This window comes from Lissotriton vulgaris, chromosome 8, assembly GCF_964263255.1.
Source record: "Lissotriton vulgaris chromosome 8, aLisVul1.2, whole genome shotgun sequence".
Classification (NCBI taxonomy): domain Eukaryota; kingdom Metazoa; phylum Chordata; class Amphibia; order Caudata; family Salamandridae; genus Lissotriton; species Lissotriton vulgaris.
Window position 1 is genome coordinate 1285800408 of NC_141696.1, and position 22178 is coordinate 1285822585.

Here is a 22178-nt window from a genome sequence, read left to right on the forward strand (position 1 = left end):
CCGCAAGTGGCTATAAGGGCCAATTGGATATGAGGTAATTGATAACCAGTTTCTGCAAGCTTTTGCTCCAGTAAAATGGAAGGATAAGGCTACACTCTCCCTCCGTTACATCGATGCCCCAGGATACCAGGTCATCTGTCTGGCTCAGAATTTGATATGCAAGTTGTCTGTTGAACCAGAAGTCTGGTTGGATAATTTTCCCTGTAATATAGTTGACACACCACATATCATTGAAGGGGGAAATGGTCTTTCCTAAGTGGGCTGAGCCGCATGTGCTGTGTCCCTTCAAGCTAAACCACAAATGCCTTAACCACAAATATGCCTTTTAACCACAAATATGCCTCAAGCACACATCTGCTTGGTAAAGGCAGTGCGCAGGTTAGCTGTCCGGAATGGCGGGGAGACTGACTGGATGCATCCGAAAGGACACGTCCGATCAAGAAGCAAACCGGAACACGGACAAGAAAGTGGGGCTGGAAGGGCTGTGTTTGGGTCGGAGGGGGGGTAGGGAAGGTTTTAGGACTCAGGGCGGGGTAATTTTTGGAAGGGGGCAGTTTCCAGTTTTAAGACTTAGGGAGTTGGGAGGAGGTTGGGGTAACTTTAAGGGCTGGGTTTGGGGGGGTTAGGGGTGAGGGAAGATTTTAGGGTTCAGGGTGAGTGGGAGTAGGAGTAGTTTTCAATGCAGAGCAGGCCTACGTTTTCTTCCTCAGAGTTGGGGAAGGGGTAGGGGGTGAGGGTAGTTTTTTTTTGAGGGGACAGGGTTTTAGGGCTCAGGGTAGTTGTAAGGCAGGACGGGAGGTAGACGAGATAGAAGCTTAGGGCGGGGGGAAGGGTCGGGGTAGTAGCGAACTTAAAAACTTACATTCCCTTTCCAAACATGCATTCACAACGAAAAAGCGTGGTAAAGGCATGTGTAGTAAACAAATGTGTGGTTAAATCGCATTCATGGTTTGGGCTGCATTGTAGAGGCCTGCGTGTTTTAATCATTTGTGCCTCCATCATACAACTCAATGGAGGGTATGTAGTGAAGGCCAGTAATTTATCTGATTATCTTGAGTACATGCATCTATTGAGGATATCACTTTTACACCTGTATTGATGGGTTGGATGGAAGACTGAATGACCTCCTTAGGGTCTGTGATCGAGTGACAGGACACAGTTTTAGCTAAATCACCGACCCGTTCAATTTTTTGCATAGGTTCTAGTTACAGATTTATTCTTTGGTTGTTACTGACAAAGCTTTGTTGTGGGGTTTGCTTTTTGTGGTTGGAAGAATTCGGGGCAGAGGCATGAAGGATGGCCTGCTATGAAGATATTGGATCTTTGGTTTATTAATTTATTTTGAAAGTTTATAGAGCGCGAACCAGACCCTTGCGGGTATCAGAGCGCTTTACTGGCAATGAAGAACAATTATATATCAAAATACAAAACGAGTCGAAACCAATATAAGTGTAAATACTGTGCAAACATATAACAAACAAATGAGGTAGATCAAATATGAATAACATTGTGCAAAATAAAACAGAGAGAGGGGTGCGGGCTGAGAGAGCATCTGTGCAAGAGGGTTGTCTGTTTGCACCGATAAAAGTAATGGTATTTTGTGATAGATTGAGGAGCATCCATGGGTTGGTCAGCTAAAATACTTAACCCTTTCGATGCTCATGACGAGCTCAGCTCGTCATGATGCACAGTTGAGCTGTGCTGATGACGAGCTGAGCTCGTCATGAAACAACCAAAATAATCAAAAGTCAGCACAGGAGGGGAAAACGCCTAGCAGCCAAGGTGTTAGAGAAGTTGGGACAAGTCCTTGTCCCCACTGAGAAGGAGTATTGGGCCAAGGATGGGACAAATTGTAATTTTAGCCCGACTACTCCATCTAATTTAGATATTTTCATGCTGTATACTGCATATATAAAAGGATATGAATGATGGGAAGTAGTGCAATTTCTAATTATCTTAAATGTAAAATAGAGATGGCTACTTTTTTCACAGAGTGTTGGAATGCCCAGTCATCCAAACTTATTGTACTCTAATATATACATTGCAAGGAAAGTCGACAGGAACAACAATGACAAAAGATCCAAAACAGTAATACAGGGAATCATGCCAGACAGGGATGGTTAAAAGGGGACACAAAAGTTTGTATTTGTTGCTTTGTTTAGGGAAAAAGGGACAATCACCTGATACTGGCGCTCAATCAGACCCCCTGTATGGCTATGAGGTATGGATCTGTGCGCCATAGTAGAAAAGAGAATTTTATAAAGCAAAACAGAGAGCTTATAAATCAAAGGAGCATCCCCCCTACCCCCCCCACCCCTCCGTAAGCTTGTCAAGTTGTGGGGGTCATAGTGGGATCGCTACCAATTGGTGCAGCCAAGAAAATGAATGTGTCTAGTTGAAGCTGATGCTGATACGCTAATACGTTTGACTGCGTGAGCTGTATTGTTTGATTCAATTTACAAAAAGGGGGGTGGTGATGAACAGAGTGTCTGAGTTAAACAGACCACTCTTACCCAGTCCAAAGATCAGGGCTTGATCCATCACCGTTATTTATCTCACTGCCCCATCCCAGCTCAGAACCTGGCTATATGCAAATCAGTCTGTCCCTGGCCCAGTGCATCATGGGAACAGGGCAGACTAAACTACCAAGCCAATTCTTCACCAGAAAGGAGACAAGCTACCGGGGACCGGTTTCTGGCATTTCAGCCTTCTTCGGCCCGGCTTGCTTGAATCCTGATGGAGCAGTGAGAAAGGGACTCATGTCCGAGTATACCCTGCCACACCTATAGTGGCCAAAAACAATTTACAAAAAGGGGGGGGGGTGGTGGTGGTGATGATGAACAGAGTGTCTGAGTTAAACAGACCACTCTTACCCAGTCCAAAGATCAGGGCTTGATCCATCACCGTTATTTATCTCACTGCCCCATCCCAGCTCAGAACCTGGCTATATGCAAATCAGTCTGTCCCTGGCCCAGTGCATCATGGGAACAGGGCAGACTAAACTACCAAGCCAATTCTTCACCAGAAAGGAGACAAGCTACCGGGGACCGGTTTCTGGCATTTCAGCCTTCTTCGGCCCGGCTTGCTTGAATCCTGATGGAGCAGTGAGAAAGGGACTCATGTCTGAGTATACCCTGCCACACCTATAGTGGCCAAAAACAATTTACAAAAACGGGGGGGTGGTGGTGATGAACAGAGTGTCTGAGTTAAACAGACCACTCTTACCCAGTCCAAAGATCAGGGCTTGATCCATCACCGTTATTTATCTCACTGCCCCATCCCAGCTCAGAACCTGGCTATATGCAAATCAGTCTGTCCCTGGCCCAGTGCATCATGGGAACAGGGCAGACTAAACTACCATTGTAGTGTATTGTTTGATTCAGCATTAAATCATGTTGCATTCGCTTATGTGGAAGGAAAAGCATTATACAGGATTATTAAAACAAAAAGTTACTAATAAATAGCTGTCTCATTCACTTTTGCTACTGTTAGCTGTAATCACATTTAATTGGTTCATACTCTTTGAGAAGGGCCAGAGGCTTTTCAGGGGAAAATATTTAAAACACTACATGGGGTACTGCATATCTTAGTTCAGTTTCTCACAGTGCAGATCCAGATTAGGCTAGAATTCAATTTACTGAAACAGGAATTGTTCACTGAAGCTAAGTTTATTTCACAAAATGAAGTGGAAGCTGAAACACTAAAATATAGACACAGGTATCGTTTTAACTGCCTGTGAATACATTTGAAATTGACGAATACAGGAAGCAAACATTTTGTTTTAGGAAACCAATCAGTAATTATATTTTGTGAAACTGAGATATGTAAACTTATATGGAATGAGTGTTTTTGTTGCATTAAAAACTGACATATGATAGGGCCAAGCCCGTAACTGTAAACAAACAAAAAACACATATAATACCTGGATAAAAGAAAATCATGCTGGGACCTCATACTTCAAAGACTTATGTTTTAATACTAACCTCTTGAATTCCAAGGCACAGATAATATAAGCTGTCTGGTGCATAAGCCTCGCCGTTGGGTCTTCTAACTTGATTGACAAAATCTGCCAATCCAAAATTTAGATCATTGGGAGCATGCAAAAGCAGGTCCTCTTTTAATTTCACAGACTTTGCTGAAAAATATAATAAATCAAAGAGTTGGAATAAAGACAAAAAGATCCAAATGTGTATGTATAAAAAAACATAGGTAATTCCACTGTTTAAAAAAATCTATATCATTTTATTTTTATAGCTTATCGTAACAAACATTTTTTCGTTGCAACAGCAGCAACAACAGTCGCCTTGGAAAACAGCCGCAGAGTGCATTGTTATATAGGCAGCAGTAATTCCATATATGAGAGGCAGTACAAATGAGGAAAAGCATCACATTACAATATGTACGTAAGCAAAAACTTTATTCGATTTTTCTTGAAAATCACAAAAGTATACAGATAAAATCCATAATTTAGGAAATCGTAGACATGATTTAGGTATAATAATCGAATAGATGAAAAGGGAATAGTGCTTCTATGACAAACTGATGAAAGTAGAGCATTAAAAAGCTAAAACTGACAAAGCCCCAACGTGTGTGCGTATAATATATATATATATATATATATATATATATATATATATATATATATATATATATGAACCGAGTAATCTTCAATGACCACATTCCTGTCGTGGAAAAACGAAGACACGGACCCAAAGGCTGCAGTCAAGGAGATCTTTAATCAAAACCTCACTGGTTACGCGTTTCGAGCACCGAGTGCCCTTGGTCACACACCGCGCACCAGGTCAGCTACAAATTTATACATTTTTTTAATTAGTGATGCTCCACCCATTTTCGTGGGTCACAAGGTGTAGACATAGAGAAAATACGTAGTTATATATACAATACGTGCTCACCTCTATATACACATGTAATAAAAACCAGTGTGTTGGCTCTTCTTTAGAAAAAGAAAATTATAACTGCATGAATGCAATATTATTAACTCATAAAGCCATAACCATGTACACAGAACATGTATATACATGCAACCATATCATATATACATTCCTCCATTTAATGCTGAAACTGGTCCGATAAATTCAATTCCATCTATAAAAGTCTTGAAACTATATACTATATCCACATGTTGTGTGAAAAAATATATATATAAAAAAATCTATATATTCCTATACATATCAAAATATTTACATATTACAAAAATATATACTCTATTCCTATTTATAAATATACACTTATTACATCTCCAATGTGGAAATTTCATAGTATTAAGATGGACAAAAGGACACATATAAATACAAAGTTGTAAACTATGATTGGGAAGAAAATGTATAACAACTATATATACATGTATCTATATCATGGCTACACTGGGAATAAATTGACCCACTAGTGATAAAACCTTATTGAAAAAAATAGTGAAAGTGCAAAATCGTGAATTAAAAACAAATTCTTTGTTGACATCAAAAATCATTAGTCATCAGAATATTTTACGAAATTGATGGAGAGATAGTATTTGCATGAAGTCAAACTTCTCAAGATCAGTATGATATATGAATCCTTGCTGGACTCCCATTTGATGCCAAGTCGGCGTCATCTGGTATCAGATTGTTATTTTCAGAACGACCTTGAGGAGAAAAATATATATATAAATAAAACAAATACTGACATTCACCGCCCATTAATAACCCTGGATAAAAAAATGAGTCAAATAAAAACAGATGGTAGGTGATTTTGGCAATTGAAGAAAAAGAAAAGCTGGCCTAACTTATTTAAAATTCATTGACAAAAGAAGTGGGCATATGAATTTATAACGTAAGTGATTACATCTAGGGCATATCATGACAATGTGGAGGGAGTCAGGGAGAGAAACAAGAACACGGCGGAAGATCTGATACTTTGCACCAAGATCCCTTGGGTAACATAAGCTGATAAAACATGTTAAACCTAAAATATGTTAACAGCCTGCGATGATGGTTAGACATATCTGGGACCAAATAGGGCCCCATTCCAGGGACAGTTTTTGCCATGATAAAATGACGCATAGAGCGTTTGTGAAGGGCTGCACACTCGCATTCCACAGCCGCCCTTTCATAAAAATGGCAGTTTTAATCATGGTATATCTTGCCTAACTATTCCAGGCAATCTAATCTGTTATGTGCCCTATTCGTACTCCCTCATGAAGCATCTCAGAGGGGGTACTCGCTGTTACTTTGAGAAGGCTTCTTAGGAAAGCATTTTCTGCAACCCGGAGTTGTGGACAGGGCAGATAGCCCCAAATTTCAGCCATAACAGGCCAGCGAAATGCACTTGGCCTTAAAAACTATAAGCATCGCCTTGACCTTGGCATGACCCATACTCCTTGCCAATAGACCAACCCCATTGATGGCCAATTTAAATCTCATGCCATTTTTCTTCAAAAGAGGTTGCCGGGAGAGTTTGGAATCCAAAAGGATCCCTAAATACGAAAAGTGTTCAACCCTGGAAATTGAATGGCCTTTGACCGTATAACTTTTCGATCTCGTATTCTAGGGGTCCACCGCCGTTATGTGGGATTTAAGATCATTAGTGGTATGGTCAAGAACATCCATATAAATGATAAAAAGATCTAGCAGACGCAGCAGACCCGTAGCTGTTCGAGACATGAGGACTGCGTCGTCAGCGTATAAAAGAACAGGCAGACGACGGCCGCCTACAGTTGGGAAATCCACTCCAAGATCCAGCAGGGCAGTGTCCAGGCCATTCATGTGAAGAGAAAAAGGGCTAGGTGCACCCCTGGCTCACCTCTCTTCCACTCTAGGGGCATTGTGCATTCCCCCTCCAGCCCATACCTAACCGACGCGAAAAGCCCTTTGTGCAAAGAATACAAAATGGACAGCAGGGCCAGTCAGACCATCATGATCCCAAGCGCAGCCCATAGCTTCGCTCGGTTGACACGCTCAAAAGCTGAGCTTAGGTTCATGAAGGCCAAACGGACTGCCCTCCCCTTTGTATATTAGAGGTCAGCATGAAAAGATGCAGGGTGTGATCCACAGTGTCCCGTCCAGCCCTAAACCCACACTGGACTTCTGAAAGGATGTTCTTATCAGTCGCCCAGGTGGACAAGCAGTCCTGTAGGACCCTTCCCAACACCCTGACCTCACTGTCCAGCAATGAAATATGGCGATAACAAGCTGGGTCAGCCCTACAGCCCTTCTTAAAGATCGGGGAGATGATGGAATGTTTCCAACCAGAGGAGAGCCTCCCTCTAATGGTTGCATTAAAGTGCTGCATGAGCAAGGGGGCCCACAAATCCACCTCGATTTAAATAAATCTCAGAGAAAGCCGACAGTGCCCAGAGCCTTACCCTCTGGGAAGCACATAATGACTTTCCTTACCTCCTCTCATTGCAAGCAAAGTTCTTATGGAGCTCGCACCTCTGACGAAGGGTCATCAGCGGAATCAGGGTCATCAGCGGAATCAAAGTCATAAATTGCCCCAAAATGATCCCGCCACGCCAGAGGAAAAAAGGTCAAGGCCTGTGCGCTTACTTGGTTAGAAGCAAAAATGGGATGGTTCATGCCCCTCCAGAACTTGTCAGAATCTCCTAAAGCAGAGACCCTCAACAGCTTGTCCCAGAGCGCCTTCTTGAGAGATCTCTTCCTCTCACAACAAGCTACACGATAGCAAACTCAGGCCCTCCTGACTTCCTCCTGATCACAAGGCTGCCTGTGCAGGGCGGCCATAAGTACTCTGTGGGCCTTAATACAAGCCTTGTCAAACCATCTGCTAGGCGGTGCTGGCTGGACTTCGAGGGGCAGTAAGGGCAGACTTAATAAAGCCAGTAGTAATATTAGCAAAAGAAAATTGGAATCTAGGGTCCTATCGTCTAAACAGATGCTTAATCCTGATAGCAGGTGGAAAGTAAGGAGAGATAGAAAATCACTGGAACCACCCTGGCCCATTTGAGCCTTTATTCCTGGGCAGCACGACGGACCAGTTCTAAAAAAAAAAAGGGCACAAACAATCTGAATGAGGCCAACAAAGGGTTATGATCGCTCAAGGGGTGAAAAACACCACAATGCAGTACACTAACATTGACTGTGCGGTATATTCATGTCAGTTGACCACCTTGCCAAAGAGATGCACAAGGATTTGTATCAGTAAAAGCAGGGTTTGGTGGGAGGAGGGCATTCATCCTCCAACAGGTCAAGTCCATAATAACTTTTCCAGTGACCCCAGGCCGTGCGGAATTTCCGGGGGGCAACCACTACAGTCATAAGTGACCTTTTCCATCCTTAAATAGTGGTAACTTCAGCTACCCCTCATCGCTAAGCCATATCTCGTTTAGCAACTACCAGGTCTAGGGCACTAAAGAGAAATTGGGATCGTGGTGCATCAACTTCGTTTGGGATGCCCAGAAGGACATATTTGAGATCTGCCAGGAGGGAGATCTCCAGGACCGAACTAAGCTCTTCTATGATTGTGTACCAGTATACTTGGCTATTGTGACATCCCCATATGGTGTGCATAAAGTTGCGCCTGGCACTCTGACATCGAAGTCATGTTGGAGTCCCCGCGCTCTCTATTGTGTGGAGTCTACCTCTATTGTAGTATATTCTATGCAGAATTTTATATTGAAAAAAGGCGTAGTCAGGCTATAATGGCCACCACCCTGGGATGCATAAGAGTCACGTCCCAAACTCTTCCAATTCTCCTGCGGTCCGTTGCCAATGCTCTTGGAGTCGACCACGGCTGTCAAGCATATCATTGCTCTGTATAAAATAATAAATACCCTGGGTAACCCAATGTTCAAAAACATCAATGCAAGATAAAGCGCACTTTCTTTGCCTTTAATTCTTTCTTCTTCACATAATTCAGATGTCTTCCATCAATCCTGTAGCCAACACGAGTTTTGTCATTCGGTATATAAACCACTGAATTCCTCAGGGATACAAAACAAAATCGTACACTAGAATTACATGTAGTAAGTATTTGCTTATAAGACAAAATCCAGTGTCTCCCACATCTAACATGTATATAGGTATTCCAAAAGAACATGGAATGCATCTCTAGATCCCAGACCTATATCAGGTTACTAGGTTAACCAATGTAACCATATCTAAATTCACGCATGTGTGCATCATTAGTTATTGTACATCCATGGAATCAGAAAAGGGACAAAGAGTAGTCCCACCACGTGTTTATAAACATGCTGTACTCTAAATTGTGCAATATTATTGTGAATTCAAATGGATCCTTGAAAAGTGAATAATAATAATCACACCTCATGTAACAAGGCACATGACATGCTGTTATTTGCAGTCACACCCTAGTGCAACCTTACAACCCTATTGGCTATTCTCATTCAACAGTCTTCTATTTTTAGCTCACCTGTTGGTAAGTCGTCACACTGCAATATTCTGTAGTTATATACCCTTTAAAATCTTCCAATGTCTTCGTAAACCTAGTCATAAGCAGACAGTAACTATAAATGCCAACTCTCAAAATGGCCCACATTTATTTATAATATCTTGTTAATCACCAATATTGAAATAGTTGCAATGCTCCTCTTCATATGTGTATTTAGGTTCCAACAGTAAGAAGAACCATCATTCTGTAATCTGAAAGTGCAATATTATACAATGTGGATAGTCCTCTAAATAATACTATCCCTCATCGTGCATGATATTGAATAACAGCCTAACAAAGTAAAGTCGTTTAATCAGCATATCCAAAACCTCTCCCAAATCACGATGTAATTTTACCCTAAATAGATGACCACAAAGATATAGAAATTGTTTACTACAGGGACTCCGTAAATAAGACAAAATGTATACTTTCGATTAGCAAAAATAGTCACAACTCTGGTATCAGGATCTGTAACACATACCGAGATAGAGAGCGCAAGAAAATCAGATAGCCTAGTATCTCATTATTGCTACCATAGAGTAGAACTCGGTGATGCATACAGCAGGCAAACGCATATTAGAGTAACTGCTACCACAATACACAGCTCCGTTGTCTTCACTGAGAGAAGAGTACTCCTATTGTGTGCGCAAACCACCGTACTGGTCCGGCACCATCTTGTGTTGGGTATATATCTCCACCGTGTACCCGACTTATTAGAATACGACTCACCATGAAATTAAACATAGTGAGACAAGATATTAATTTTACAATCCACGTTAATTATTCTAACTGGTCCCCAATCCATAAGTATCAAAATTACAAACCTGTGGCATACGGCCCATTTATGGACTAGCCTAATAATTAACCAATATGGCGATCGATGTTATCGTACTTCTAATCTCATAGAAATTCTACCCTATAAATCGGTTTCCAAAAAGGTGGCCATCCTAGGGTGTGCCAACACTGCGTAGAGTCGCATATTAAGAAACCCTGTCCGATCCCATATATTTTAAGATCCTTTGAGTATTGATTAAACAAATCTGATTATTAGCAATGGTAAGTTTGAAAACAATACATGTCAGATTCTGCCTTCCACAACTATTCAGTTAGGTGGCGTTCTTCGAGTCAGTCAAAATATTGTGATCTCATAAAGGCATCAGCTAATTCATGAACAAATGGTTCTTCACATGTATTCCATATACCAATCTAGCTAATCATAAGTACCCACTGCCAAATAGAAGTAATAAAGTTGTCTAAAAAAGTGGGTAAGAGACAAGTTATATATTATTAGAAAAGAGTGAAAGCACTCCCATATATTCAAAGTTATACCCATAAGAATTGTTAGTAATTTCACAATTCCATTGTCATCAGAGTTAACTACAGAATGATCTCATATGAACTAATACATAATCCCTTATTAGTTCCTATTTCGTGTTAGCCATAGTTGGTTTTGCTCATGTATATACAGTTTACATAAGAAATAATTTGATAAAGCAAAGAAAAAACATGAATATCCATGTTAAGAATGTAAATACACAATAACAAATAAAGAGTATTAACCCGTCAAGCATTAAATAAATAAAATAAAAAATAAATGTACCCAGAAAATATTGCATTTCGTGGTCCATTTTCAGACCTTTTTCCACTGCACATAGATCCATAATCCAACGATATTCACTTTGTTGCAACCTTAGTTCTTGATTGCTTCCTCTAGCAACATTCATTACAGTTTGAATACCATGAAATCTAACGCGCATGTGTTTGTCCTGAGCAGTACAATCTTTGGCATGTATCCCCATAGGATATCTTGTTTTTTGCTGTTTAAATGCTCTATAATGTTCAAATATACATTCTCTCATCGATATAATAGAAGTGCCCATATATATCATAACATTTACAAATGAGTACATAAACAATATGCTTAGTGTTGCAATCATTGTGTGCCACAATTTTGTGTTCACATGAACTGTTGTATTTGAACTTGGTGATACTATCAATGGCCAGTCTGCACATACTGCAATGGCCACATTTATAGGAGCCCCTGGCTCTCTTGTGTAGACAGGTCTCTTGAATCTGTAGTGTAGGATAACTTGGGCGTATCATGTTTCGTAATGTTTTCCCATTCCGGTATATAATGTTGGGTCGAACAGTTACAAAGTGTTGAAGGGACTTGTCGGTTATTAATAATGACCAATGCTTATTAGGAATATTGTAAATTTTATTGGAAAAGGGACGATAATTCGTAATCAGAATTACAACCTTCATTTTATATCTGATTTTAACCTTATTATACCCAAGTATGTCCACACGTTTAAGTAGTTAAGCTCTATTTCCAGCTTGAACAATCCCATCTTTACTGTAACCACGAGAGAGAAATCGGTGTTCTCTATATCAGTCAAATTCTGTTTAAACTTCCGGTCCTCACTGCAATTTCTACTTGCTCTTCACATCTCACCAAAAGGAAATGAGTTTGACTTTTGGGATGTGAGCTGTTGGCATGCAATAGGGAATTGCACGAGCTATGCTTCCTATACATTCAGCTCTGTATTTTGCCTTCTTGGATGTATAATTAAACAACCAGGAAAACCAGGTACTCCTTGCTGTATTCCAACGTAAAAGACATGTTATACATATCGTCATTCAAGAAATAAAAAAATAAAAAATCATTAGTTGAGGTTGACTCCCCGTCCATATCATTAAGCAATCGTCGATGTAACTTCCCCAGTAATAAATGTTACCATTCCATTTGAAACCACCAGGGCTCCAGATGTGCACCGCCTCAAACCAGCACATGAATATTGGCAAAAGACGGCGCAAACCTGGAGTCCATCGTGGTACCACATGATTTGCTTGTACCATTCTCCATTGAATAAAAATACATTATTGTTCAAAATCATTTGTGAAATGGTAACCAGCATTTCAGAATGTTCCAGATATTCAACTGTTTCAGAGCCGTGAGACCATCACAACGCGAGATATTAGTGTACAATGATACCAAATCCAAAGACACAAGAGTCATACCGGGTTCCCATTTCACATCACTCAATATATTTATAATATATTTGATGAATCTTATATACGAAGGTAAATTGCACACATAAGGTCAAAGAAAAAAGTCAACAAATTCAAAGAGCCCCTCTGTTGGACCACCTATCCCTGAAATGATGGGTCTATCAGGCGGGAAAGGATAATATTTATGCACTTTCAGTAATGTATAAATGCCTGGATATCTAGTTCGATCAACAGCCATGCAATGATATTCACCATAATTCAACAACCCTAATCCCTGCCAATTCTTTAAGCAACTGTTTATCCATTTGGTTGCCTCTGGGATTGGATTATGACTCAATATCTCATACCACCTATTGTCATCCAGCTGTGTCTGAATCTCATTATCATATTCCAATCTATCCTTAACCACCATACACCCTTCTTTATCCACTTCTCTAATGATTATATTTTGATCAGAGGGTAGTAGCTTCATAGCTTTCCATTCACGCTGTGTAAGATTACTCCTAGAGTGAGCACTTGGTCTATGCTGAACTTTGGTTCCTCATTTATCAATATTGACTATTACTGCTTTATAGAATAAATCCAAATTGTTCCCACTCCGTAATTGTGGAGTTCACTTGGATTTAGATTTTAAGCCACGGTCTTCACTTTAGTCAGAACTCAATTATACCTTGTGAATGGCAATAGGATCATGTTCAGCTATAGACAGTAACACAGTCATGCCTAACATCCTGAATATGCAAGTCACCAAATACTGCTCACTGGATTAATTTATTTTGGCATTAGTAGTAAAGTACTTATTCAACTTCAGGTGCTTGACAAATTTGTATAAATCAATTTTCACTTTAAAAATGTCACAACATTGTGGAGAACAGAAACTCATACCTTTTTGCAAAACAGAGATCATATCTTCTGACAATGTTTTATGAGACAAGTTCATAACCTTAATATTTAAATCCTGGTCAACAGCTATTTGTTCTTGTTCCATGACATGGTTTGCATCCCTCTTTTAAGGCCTCGTCGCCAGGCGATAGCAGTGCTCCTGCGCTGCTCTCGCCATGCGAGGGTTTTTGGAATTGATACGGTTCGAGAAGGGGGCTTTAAGTCACGCCCTTCTTTTTAATTGGCTTGCGTTACCGTTTATGTTAAACGCTGCTAAGTGATTTGTCAATTGGGCTTACTTGTTACCGCCTTGTCATCTTTTTCTACGGCCCATTTTGACAGGCTGACGCCATCTTTGTTACCGTGAAGTATGAGGGCGTCTAATTATTCTCTTTGCTTTCCGTTCAGCGTTTACTGGCTTGTTCATTCAGGAGGGTGAGAGGGCCCTGCTGTGTTACCTCAGAGTGAAAAGAAACGTGGAATTACAGCTACATGCATGCATGAAGATAGGTTTGTCGTTTTACACTTCGGCTGCTGCTTAAAATTTAATTTTATGTCGATGCCTCCACTGTGGGCACAAACCTTGTTTTTAATCGCGGATATCTCTGCTCTAGTGCTGCTCTGGTGAACTGTGTCCGCCTTTGGAATAATCGGACACTACTCTAATGATTTTATAGCAGCGTAACTCCGGTGAGATATGCGAGCTGGCAGGGTGTAACCATCCAATGGTTTCCATAGTGAGCTTCAGATCCGAATTTAGTTATTTTTAGAACTTTATCCTACGGAAAAATAACCACACTAGCCCAAGCTAAAAATTATCGGCGCTGTGCCCTGTAATTCAACCTAAAATGAGTGACAACCAAAACATCTGTGTTGTGACGGACTCGCCTCACTATACACCAAGACGATGAGAGACACAAAAGTAAAGATAAGGGCCCTTTATTAACCCCCATTGGCCCGTTCTCGCTTTCCATTAATCGGTCTCTTTTCAACCTTCGACTTTACATGCTGCCCCCTCCCACCTGGCGGGCACCGCAGTTTATCTGTAGCCCGAAGACCGCAGAGTCGGTCAGAAATTGGCACCCGCATACGCCTGCATTCCTAATGCTGGGAACCTACGGACTGAGCTCACAGTCCAGAAAACACTACTTGGTGGAAACAACCCTATGCCTCAGCAACAACAAAAACACACGCAGCCCTGAGCCACACGACAAACCTGCACAGCCACATAACACGCAGGAACCTTGGAACAAGCATGAAGTGCAGCAGGTGACATTCAATGCCAAAGAAATGAGACTATATTGATCTAGCCACTCCCAACACGGAAACGGAGCACAACCAGCACCAAAAAATAAGACCACACATAGCAAACACTTGCATAATTCACCCTGTGACTCCCCTTGTCCGCCCCATGCATGCAGCACTTCTATCTTCAGTTACATTTTTTCTGCAACCCAAGATGGACTATAAATGTTCTGTGGTCTCAGAAGGTCTACAAGGGAAATCTTTTTGAGAGAAAAATCTATTTTAAGCACTTAAGTATATTTTATTTTTACCCCAGAGTTGCCTCACTTAAGTACATCATATCTTCAACTGGTTAAGGCTATAAACAGTTTTTAAAGACAGGCCATTCATTCTCTGTCTCACCACACAACCACCCAGACAATGCATGCATAAGCAAACAATTTACTATATCATTAATATACTGTTCACAAATTTACAGCTAGTCCCTGCAGAACATATCCACTGTAGAATGGGGCTCTTCAGCCAGGGTAACTAAAGCGCAAGTTACTTTGGTAACGATATACCTGTAAGAAACATTAGTAGTGATAGATTCCTTACCTTAGAATTACCCCCAGGCGTCAGACTGGATCCGGAAAGTTTTTCGGCAGCAGTACCCCTGCGTGTTGATAGGCGTCGTCGTGCTGCTCCGCGTGCGTCGTTGGCATAGGGATGACTTCGCCAGAGTTACTTAGACGCGCGCACGTGCGCTGACCTCAGTTCTGTACATGACTTTCCACGCCAGGAACGCAGAGCCATGCAAGAAACTGACCACTGGTGCCATGAATCTAGGGCCCTGAAAGGGATGATGTTAACCCTAGAAATCGGTTCGCAGAACGGGGAGGATGGATGGGCGGTAAGGAATCTATCACTACTAATGTTTCTTACAGATATATTGTTACCGAAGGTAAGTAACTTGTGCATCTGAAAGAAACACGTAGTGATAGATTCCTTACTTTAGAATAGATACCCCAGCAATACCAACTCCGGTGGTGGGTCTGTGAACCAAGATCACACCAGAAAGTCCTGGAGAACAGATCGGCCAAAGAAGCCGTCTAGCCAGACTTGGCTGTCTAGGCAGTAGTGCTTGGTACACGTGTGCAGCGAGGCGCACGTAACTGCCTGACAGATGTCATGCAAGGGAACTTCTCATCCCAGAGCAGTAGTGGCTGCCGTCGCCCTGGTAGAGTGGGCGCACAACCCCACCAGCGGCTCCCTTTTAGCCAAGGAGTAACAAGCCTTTATGCATAGAACGACCCACTGAGAGACGGTCCGCTTGTGCACAGCCCAACCTTTTTTTGCGCCCACTTAGCTAACAAAGAGCTAGTCACCCACCCAGAACTATTGTGTGTGGTCCAAATAGAAAGAGAGCACAAGCTTTGGCCTCTCTTCCTCTTTTGAGGGATGCATAGGCGGAAAGAAGGTGGCAAAGTGATGGTCTGCCCGATGTGAAAGACAGTGACAACCTTAGGCAGAAAAGACAAGTCCTTAGATCAACTTTGTCCAGATGGACAGAGAGAAAAGGAGGCTTAAAAGAAAGAGCCTGGAACTCCTTCACCCTTCTGGCAGAGGTGATGGCAACCAGGAAAGCAGTCTTCAGAATGAGGAGACTAAGAGGGCAATTGTGAAGTGGCTCAAAGGGAGCACACATCAGAAAAGTAAGAACCAGATTCAAGTCTCACTGAGGCATCACAAAAAGAATAGGAGAAAACATGTGCGTGATGCCTTTCAAGAATCTATTTACAACCGGGGACTTGAAATGGGAAGGCTTATCTGGGAGCCTTAAAAAGGCAGAACTGGCTTAGAGATAGCCCTTGATAGTGCCCAGAGCAGAGCCCTGCTGGGCCAAAGAGAAGAAAAAGAAGAACCTCTGAAAGAGGGGCAGAAAGGGGATCCAAAGCCTTTGCTGTGCACCATGCCACAAATGTATTCCACCTGCAGGCATATACTGTCTTAGTGGAGGGACGCCTGGCTGCAAAGAAAACATTACAAACCTCAGAAGGCAGGCCGAAAGATGTCAACTGCCGCCGCTCAATCTCCACGCAAGGACCTGGAGACTGGACAGGTTCGGGTGGAAGACCGACCTCTGCTGCTGCGACAAAAGATTGTCCCGAAGAGGCAGACAGATCGGGGAATCGATGCTCAGACTGAGTAGCTCGGTATACCATACTCTTCGAGCCCAGTCCGGAGCCACAAGGATGACTTGGGCCCGGTTGCGCCGGATCTTCTTCAGCACTCCCCCACCCCGCCCGGTTCGTTGCAGTACCACATGGCGGTGGTGGTGTTGGTGAACAACTGCACTACTCTCCACATCAAACAAGGAATGAATGCCTTCAGTGTAAGTCGGATCGCCCGAAGCTCCAGAAGGTTGATGTGGAGTTTGGACTCCGCCAGGGATCAGAGGCCTCTGATCTCCTCCTCCCCCATGTGGCTGCCCCATCCTAGAAGGGACGCGTCCGTCACAACTGTATGTTCCGGGATCTGCCATTGACCCAATCGCGATTCGTGAGCCAGCACTGCAATTGTCGTGCAGTGCCCTCCAAGATCTGGACGTGATCGGACAGGTTGCTCTGATGCTGTGCCCACTGGACCTTCAGGTCCCACTGCAGAGCCCGCATATGCCATCTGGCATGATCCAACAGCAGGATGCAGGAGGCCAACAGACCCAGTAGGCGAAGGGTCATCCTGACCGAAACCCGGGACAGAGGCTGAAAGATCGGTATCATAGCCTGAATGTCCCGCACTCGCTGCTCCGGAGGAAAAACCCGAAACCGCGCCCAGAACTGCTCCGATGAAAAGGAGCATCTGAGAGGGAATCAGGTGCGACTTCTGCACATTGATGGAGAACCACAGCAAATGCAGGAGGTCGACCGTAGTCTGGAGCTGGGAGACAACTGTCTGGGGCGAGCTCGCCTTCAACAGCCAGTCGTCGAGATAGGGGCAGACTGAAACCCCTTATATACGCAGATGAGCTGCGACCACCGCCATCCCTTTCGTGAACACCCGAGGGGCGCTGGTAAGGCCAAAGGGGAGCAGGGTGAACTGACAGTGCTCGTGGCCTACCGTGAATCGCAGGTAGCGCCTGTGGGCAGGCAGGACCAGAATATGAAAATAGGTGTCCTGCAATTTTAACGCCACCATCCAGTCTTGCGGGGCTAGGGCCAACAAGACCTGAGCAAGTGTGAGCATTTTGAACTACTCCTTTCGAAGGAAGCGATTGACGTTCCGAAGGTCTAAGATAGGACACAGGCCCTTGTCCTTCTTTGGAACTAGAAAGTAGTGGGAATAACAACCACAACCTACTTCTGGCATCGAAACGCGCTCGATGGCCCCCTTGGCCAAGAGGGCCACAAATTCCTGCTGGAGAAGCGCCAAGTGATCCCTGGACATGCAGTGGTACTGAGGTGGCATGGCTGGAGGGATTGTCTCGAAGGGGAGGAGTAGCTCCTTCGGACAATTTGCAGCACCCACTTGTCTGAAGTTATGTTGCGCCAGTGGTGGACATGATGGCGTATTCATCCACCCACTGGTGTCTAATGGGCCTGAATGGCCAGACTAGGCGGGCTTCGAAGTGGATGCTGCGGGGTGGAAGTGGACTGACCCGCCCGCTGGCCCCCTGAACCGCCTCAATGGTTCCCACGTCCACGACCACGCTGAGGTTGTTGCTGCTGTGGTCTGTGGCTCTGCGAACGCTGTGGGGTGCCCCTTCTGTGGCCACGAAAGAAACGAAAAAAAGAAGGAGGAGGAGGCCGAGCCGCCGACAGGCCCAAGGACTCTGCCGCAGCCCGGGAGTCCTTGAAGCGCTCCATTGCACTATCTGCCTTATGGCCAAAAAGGTGAATGCCATCAAAGGGCATGTCCCTCAGAGTGTTCTAGACATCCCCTGCGAAGCAGTTGTCCTCAACCAGGCACCGTAGTGGAAATCGACCTGCCCAGTGCGTCGCGGTGTCTAGCCCACAATGTATGGTGAACTTTGCTGCTTCTCTCCCGGCCGCAATCGCCTGGGCAGTTAGGCAGTACCTGCGCAGCTGTGTCCCACAGAGAGTGGGTATGACGGCCCAAGACGCATGCAGTGTTCACCAACCGCAGCCTAAGCTGCCAAATAAAAACAGTTTCTTAACAAACGGATCCAGCATCTTGGATTCTCTATCCGCACCTCCGGATTATCCGGACTATCCGGATGTAGAGGCTTGGACAACCAAGCTCTTCGACGTGAGGCGTTGGGTAAGGAAGAGGGGGGTCACCCAGAGCCAGGCAATGCGTAGTTGGGGCAGGAGCCGCCGGAGATGGCAAAGCAGGACCCCAGTCAGGCCCGCAGGCGCACCAGCGAGGCCAGAAGGCCCAAAGAGTCTGGCCATGGCAGCAAGAAATTTTTGCACATAAGCAGGCGTCCCCGCGCCCAGGAAGGGGGGGGGGCTAGACTGGGGGCAACGTCGAAGGCTCAGTTGGAGCCGCAGGGTGGCACCGCCCGCAGCCTCAGCCGCATCGCTAAGTCGAAGAGCGACCATGCTTCTTCGACTTCTTCTTGGAATGCTTCACCTTACCTGATCCCGAGTACTAAGAATAAGATCCAGAAGAATGATGGTGACTACTCCAAGACCAGTCCCTCGAACTCCCATGGGACCTCGAGCGGCGCGGAGCCGACTGCCGGTCTTCAAGCAACTTTTAGGACTACTCCTGCAAAGACTTCTGCGCCATGGCCCGGCAATCAGTGCACAACTTGGTGTCGTGGTCACGTCCAAGGCAGTAGAGACACACGCGGTGTGGGTCTGTCACCGACATCATGTGGTGACAGTTCCCACAGTTCTTGAACCCGGTCATCCCTACGACATCAGGAGTCGATTGACTCGAAAAGATGAGGTAAAAGGTCTCAAAAAACTCAGTCAAAAAGTGACTGGGGGTACTGGCTATTCCCAGATCTGCACTTGCTGGTGGGGAAATAGAAAGAATGCGTGGGCGCGTCTAAGTAGCTCCGGCAACGTAATCCCGGCGCCAACGATGCACGCGGAGCCGCACGACGATGCTTACCAACGCGCAGGGGTACTGCTGATAAAACTTTCCAGATCCAGTCTGAAGCCTGGGGGTAATTCTAAGGTAAGGAATCTATCACTACGTGTTTCTTTCAGATATAACAGATACACATCCCAGCACCAAACAAATCCTAAAAACAAGTGTACTCACAAGAGCCATTTCCTTGGAATAATCTGGCTATCCCAATAACAGAAATAACATCAGATAAGTGTGGTCACTGTACTACCTTCAAAAGGTGAAATACTGTGGCTACCCCTTCTAAACTCAAGAATCAAGCGAAGCATACAATATTTGCAGCACGCGCATTAACCTGCTGAGCTATGTGCTTGGTAAAATAGTCCCCAAACTTGGCATTTCCGATTAGGTCACCGAATCTCTTGTGAACACTACAACACAATCAAGAGTAAGGTCTGCTGTGTCCCTCCACAAATGAAAGCATTGCAATTTTGATATGTCGTATTTGTATGTAGTTAGAATTGTTTTGTTAGCTGTGTAGTAGTTTAAAGCTTAGCGTTATTAGGAAAAGAGCAGTGTTTCAGATTTCAAAGGTGAATAAATAGAAGAATAGTTCGTATAGTGAGTATAGCATGAGGCAGGCGAAAGGGGCGAGCAAATATATGCACATATCACAAATATGCACTAAATAATGCAAAACTAGAATACAATGCCATTAGCAAAGCAAATGGCTTTAACTTAATTAAAGTCGAGACCTATTGCATTTTCAATGCTTGTTTATTTTGGTGTTGCCCCTCCCTATTGTTCCCCTCCTTGTTTTTCCGGGTCTCTCCCCCTTGGTCAAACTCATATCCTTGCTTCTCATTCTGCTTCTCAACACTTCCCTTAAAAAAGTATTGCCCGTAAGTTGATTTGATGTTCCCTCCGCGGCATCCTCATCTCCTCCGCTAGAAATATTACTGTACGATGCACAACTCCTCTCATACACGGAGAGTGACTTAGTCCTCCCTGGTACTGAATCCTGTTTTACTAGGTAATTGAACATCTTTGCAAAACACGTTTGCCTGCAGTGTACTCCACTGAATTCTGCTCTATGGTAGAGATTATTTAATACTAGGCTATCTATAAGCGTTTTCTTGTGTCCTCTATCTCGGTATGTGTTACTGATCCGGATACCAGAGTTGTAACTATTTTTGCTAATCGAACGTATACATTGTGTGTTATTTACGAAGACACTGTAGTAAACACTTTCAATGTATTTGTGGTTATCTATTTAGGGTAAAATTAGCTCGTCATTTGCAAGGTACCATGGTAGAGTTTTTGGAGATGCTGATGAAACTTGCTTGTTGTGCTAGGCTGTGATCCAATACGATGAGGGATAGTATTATTTAGAGGACTATCCCCCAATGTATAATGCTGATGTTTCAGATTTCAGAATGATGGTTTTGGAGCCTAAATATACATATGAAGAGAAGCAATGCAACTATTTAAATAATGGTGAGACAAGATTTTCAAGATATTTGGCGTTGATAGTTATGGTCTACTTATGACTAAGTTTACAAAGACATTGGAAGATTTTATAGGGTTCATAAATACGGTATATCACAGTGTGATGACTTACCAACAGGTGGGAAATAGCCTTTACTCTTAAGTTTTTACTTTCGGAGTACATTCCCCACGCATTTTATACATCGATTACACGGTTTCCTCGCTAGTCTTTACATCACAAGACTTTACCACGCATTTTGAACACTAGGTGGCAGTGTTCAACTATAAAACGGGACGGAATACATAATGTATAATAAACAGAATAGAGCAAAACACTTATGCATCAAAGTAGAGTTTTTAGGGCTATGGGGTGGGTAAGGGTATATGGGTGGCAAGGGAATCTTTATGGCTTAGGGTATGTGGGTGGCAAAGGAATTTTTAGGGCTTAGGGATGGATAAGGGTCTATGGGTGGCAAGGGAGTTTTTAGGGCTTAGGAATGGATAAGGGTATATGGGTGGCAAGGGAGTTTTTGTGGTTTAGGGGTGGGTAAGGTTATTTAGGTGGCAAGGGAGTTTTTAGGGGTGGGTAAGGGTATTTGGGTGGCAAGGGAGTTTTTAGGTATGGGTAAGGGTATGTGGGTGGCAAGGGTGTTTTTAGGGCTTAGGGGTGGGCAAGGGAGTTTTTAGGGCTTAGGGATGGATAAGGATATGTGGTTTGCAAGGGAGTTTTTAAGGCTTAGGGATGGATAAGGATATGTGGGTGGCAAGAGAGTTTTTGTGGTTTAGTGGTAGGTAAGGATATTTGGCTGGCAAAGGACGGTTTAGGACTTCGGGGTGTGTAAGGGTATTTGGGTGGCAAGGGAGATAATATAATGACACGTTAACTTCAAGAGCAGTGTTCCAGGGAATTAAGTTCTATCTCTCTTCTGTGCTTCAACAGCTTACTGCCCCCCTACACTTTAAAAGCATTTGGACATGTGGGCAAAAGTAATACAGATATCAACAACAACAAAAACAGTGCTCAACTCGGGGAGAGAGTAGCACTTCAGATTTGTTGAGAAAATTAAGTTATTAATCTGCAGTTGACATTAACACAAAACAAGGTGCCTCTTCTTCAGACAAAA

At 43.5% G+C, this 22178-nt stretch overlaps 1 protein-coding gene across 2 annotated transcripts in view; it reads right to left on the bottom strand.

Moving 5' to 3' along the window:
- ZMYM2 (zinc finger MYM-type containing 2) overlaps window positions 1–22178 on the bottom strand; it is a 381579-nt gene that overhangs the window by 115487 nt on the left and 243914 nt on the right. For both annotated transcript variants that reach the window (XM_086935215.1, XM_086935214.1), the window contains exon 5: window positions 3984–4135. In XM_086935215.1, coding sequence (XP_086791341.1) covers window positions 3984–4135 — 152 coding nt within the window. The remainder of the gene's footprint in view (window positions 1–3983; window positions 4136–22178) is intronic.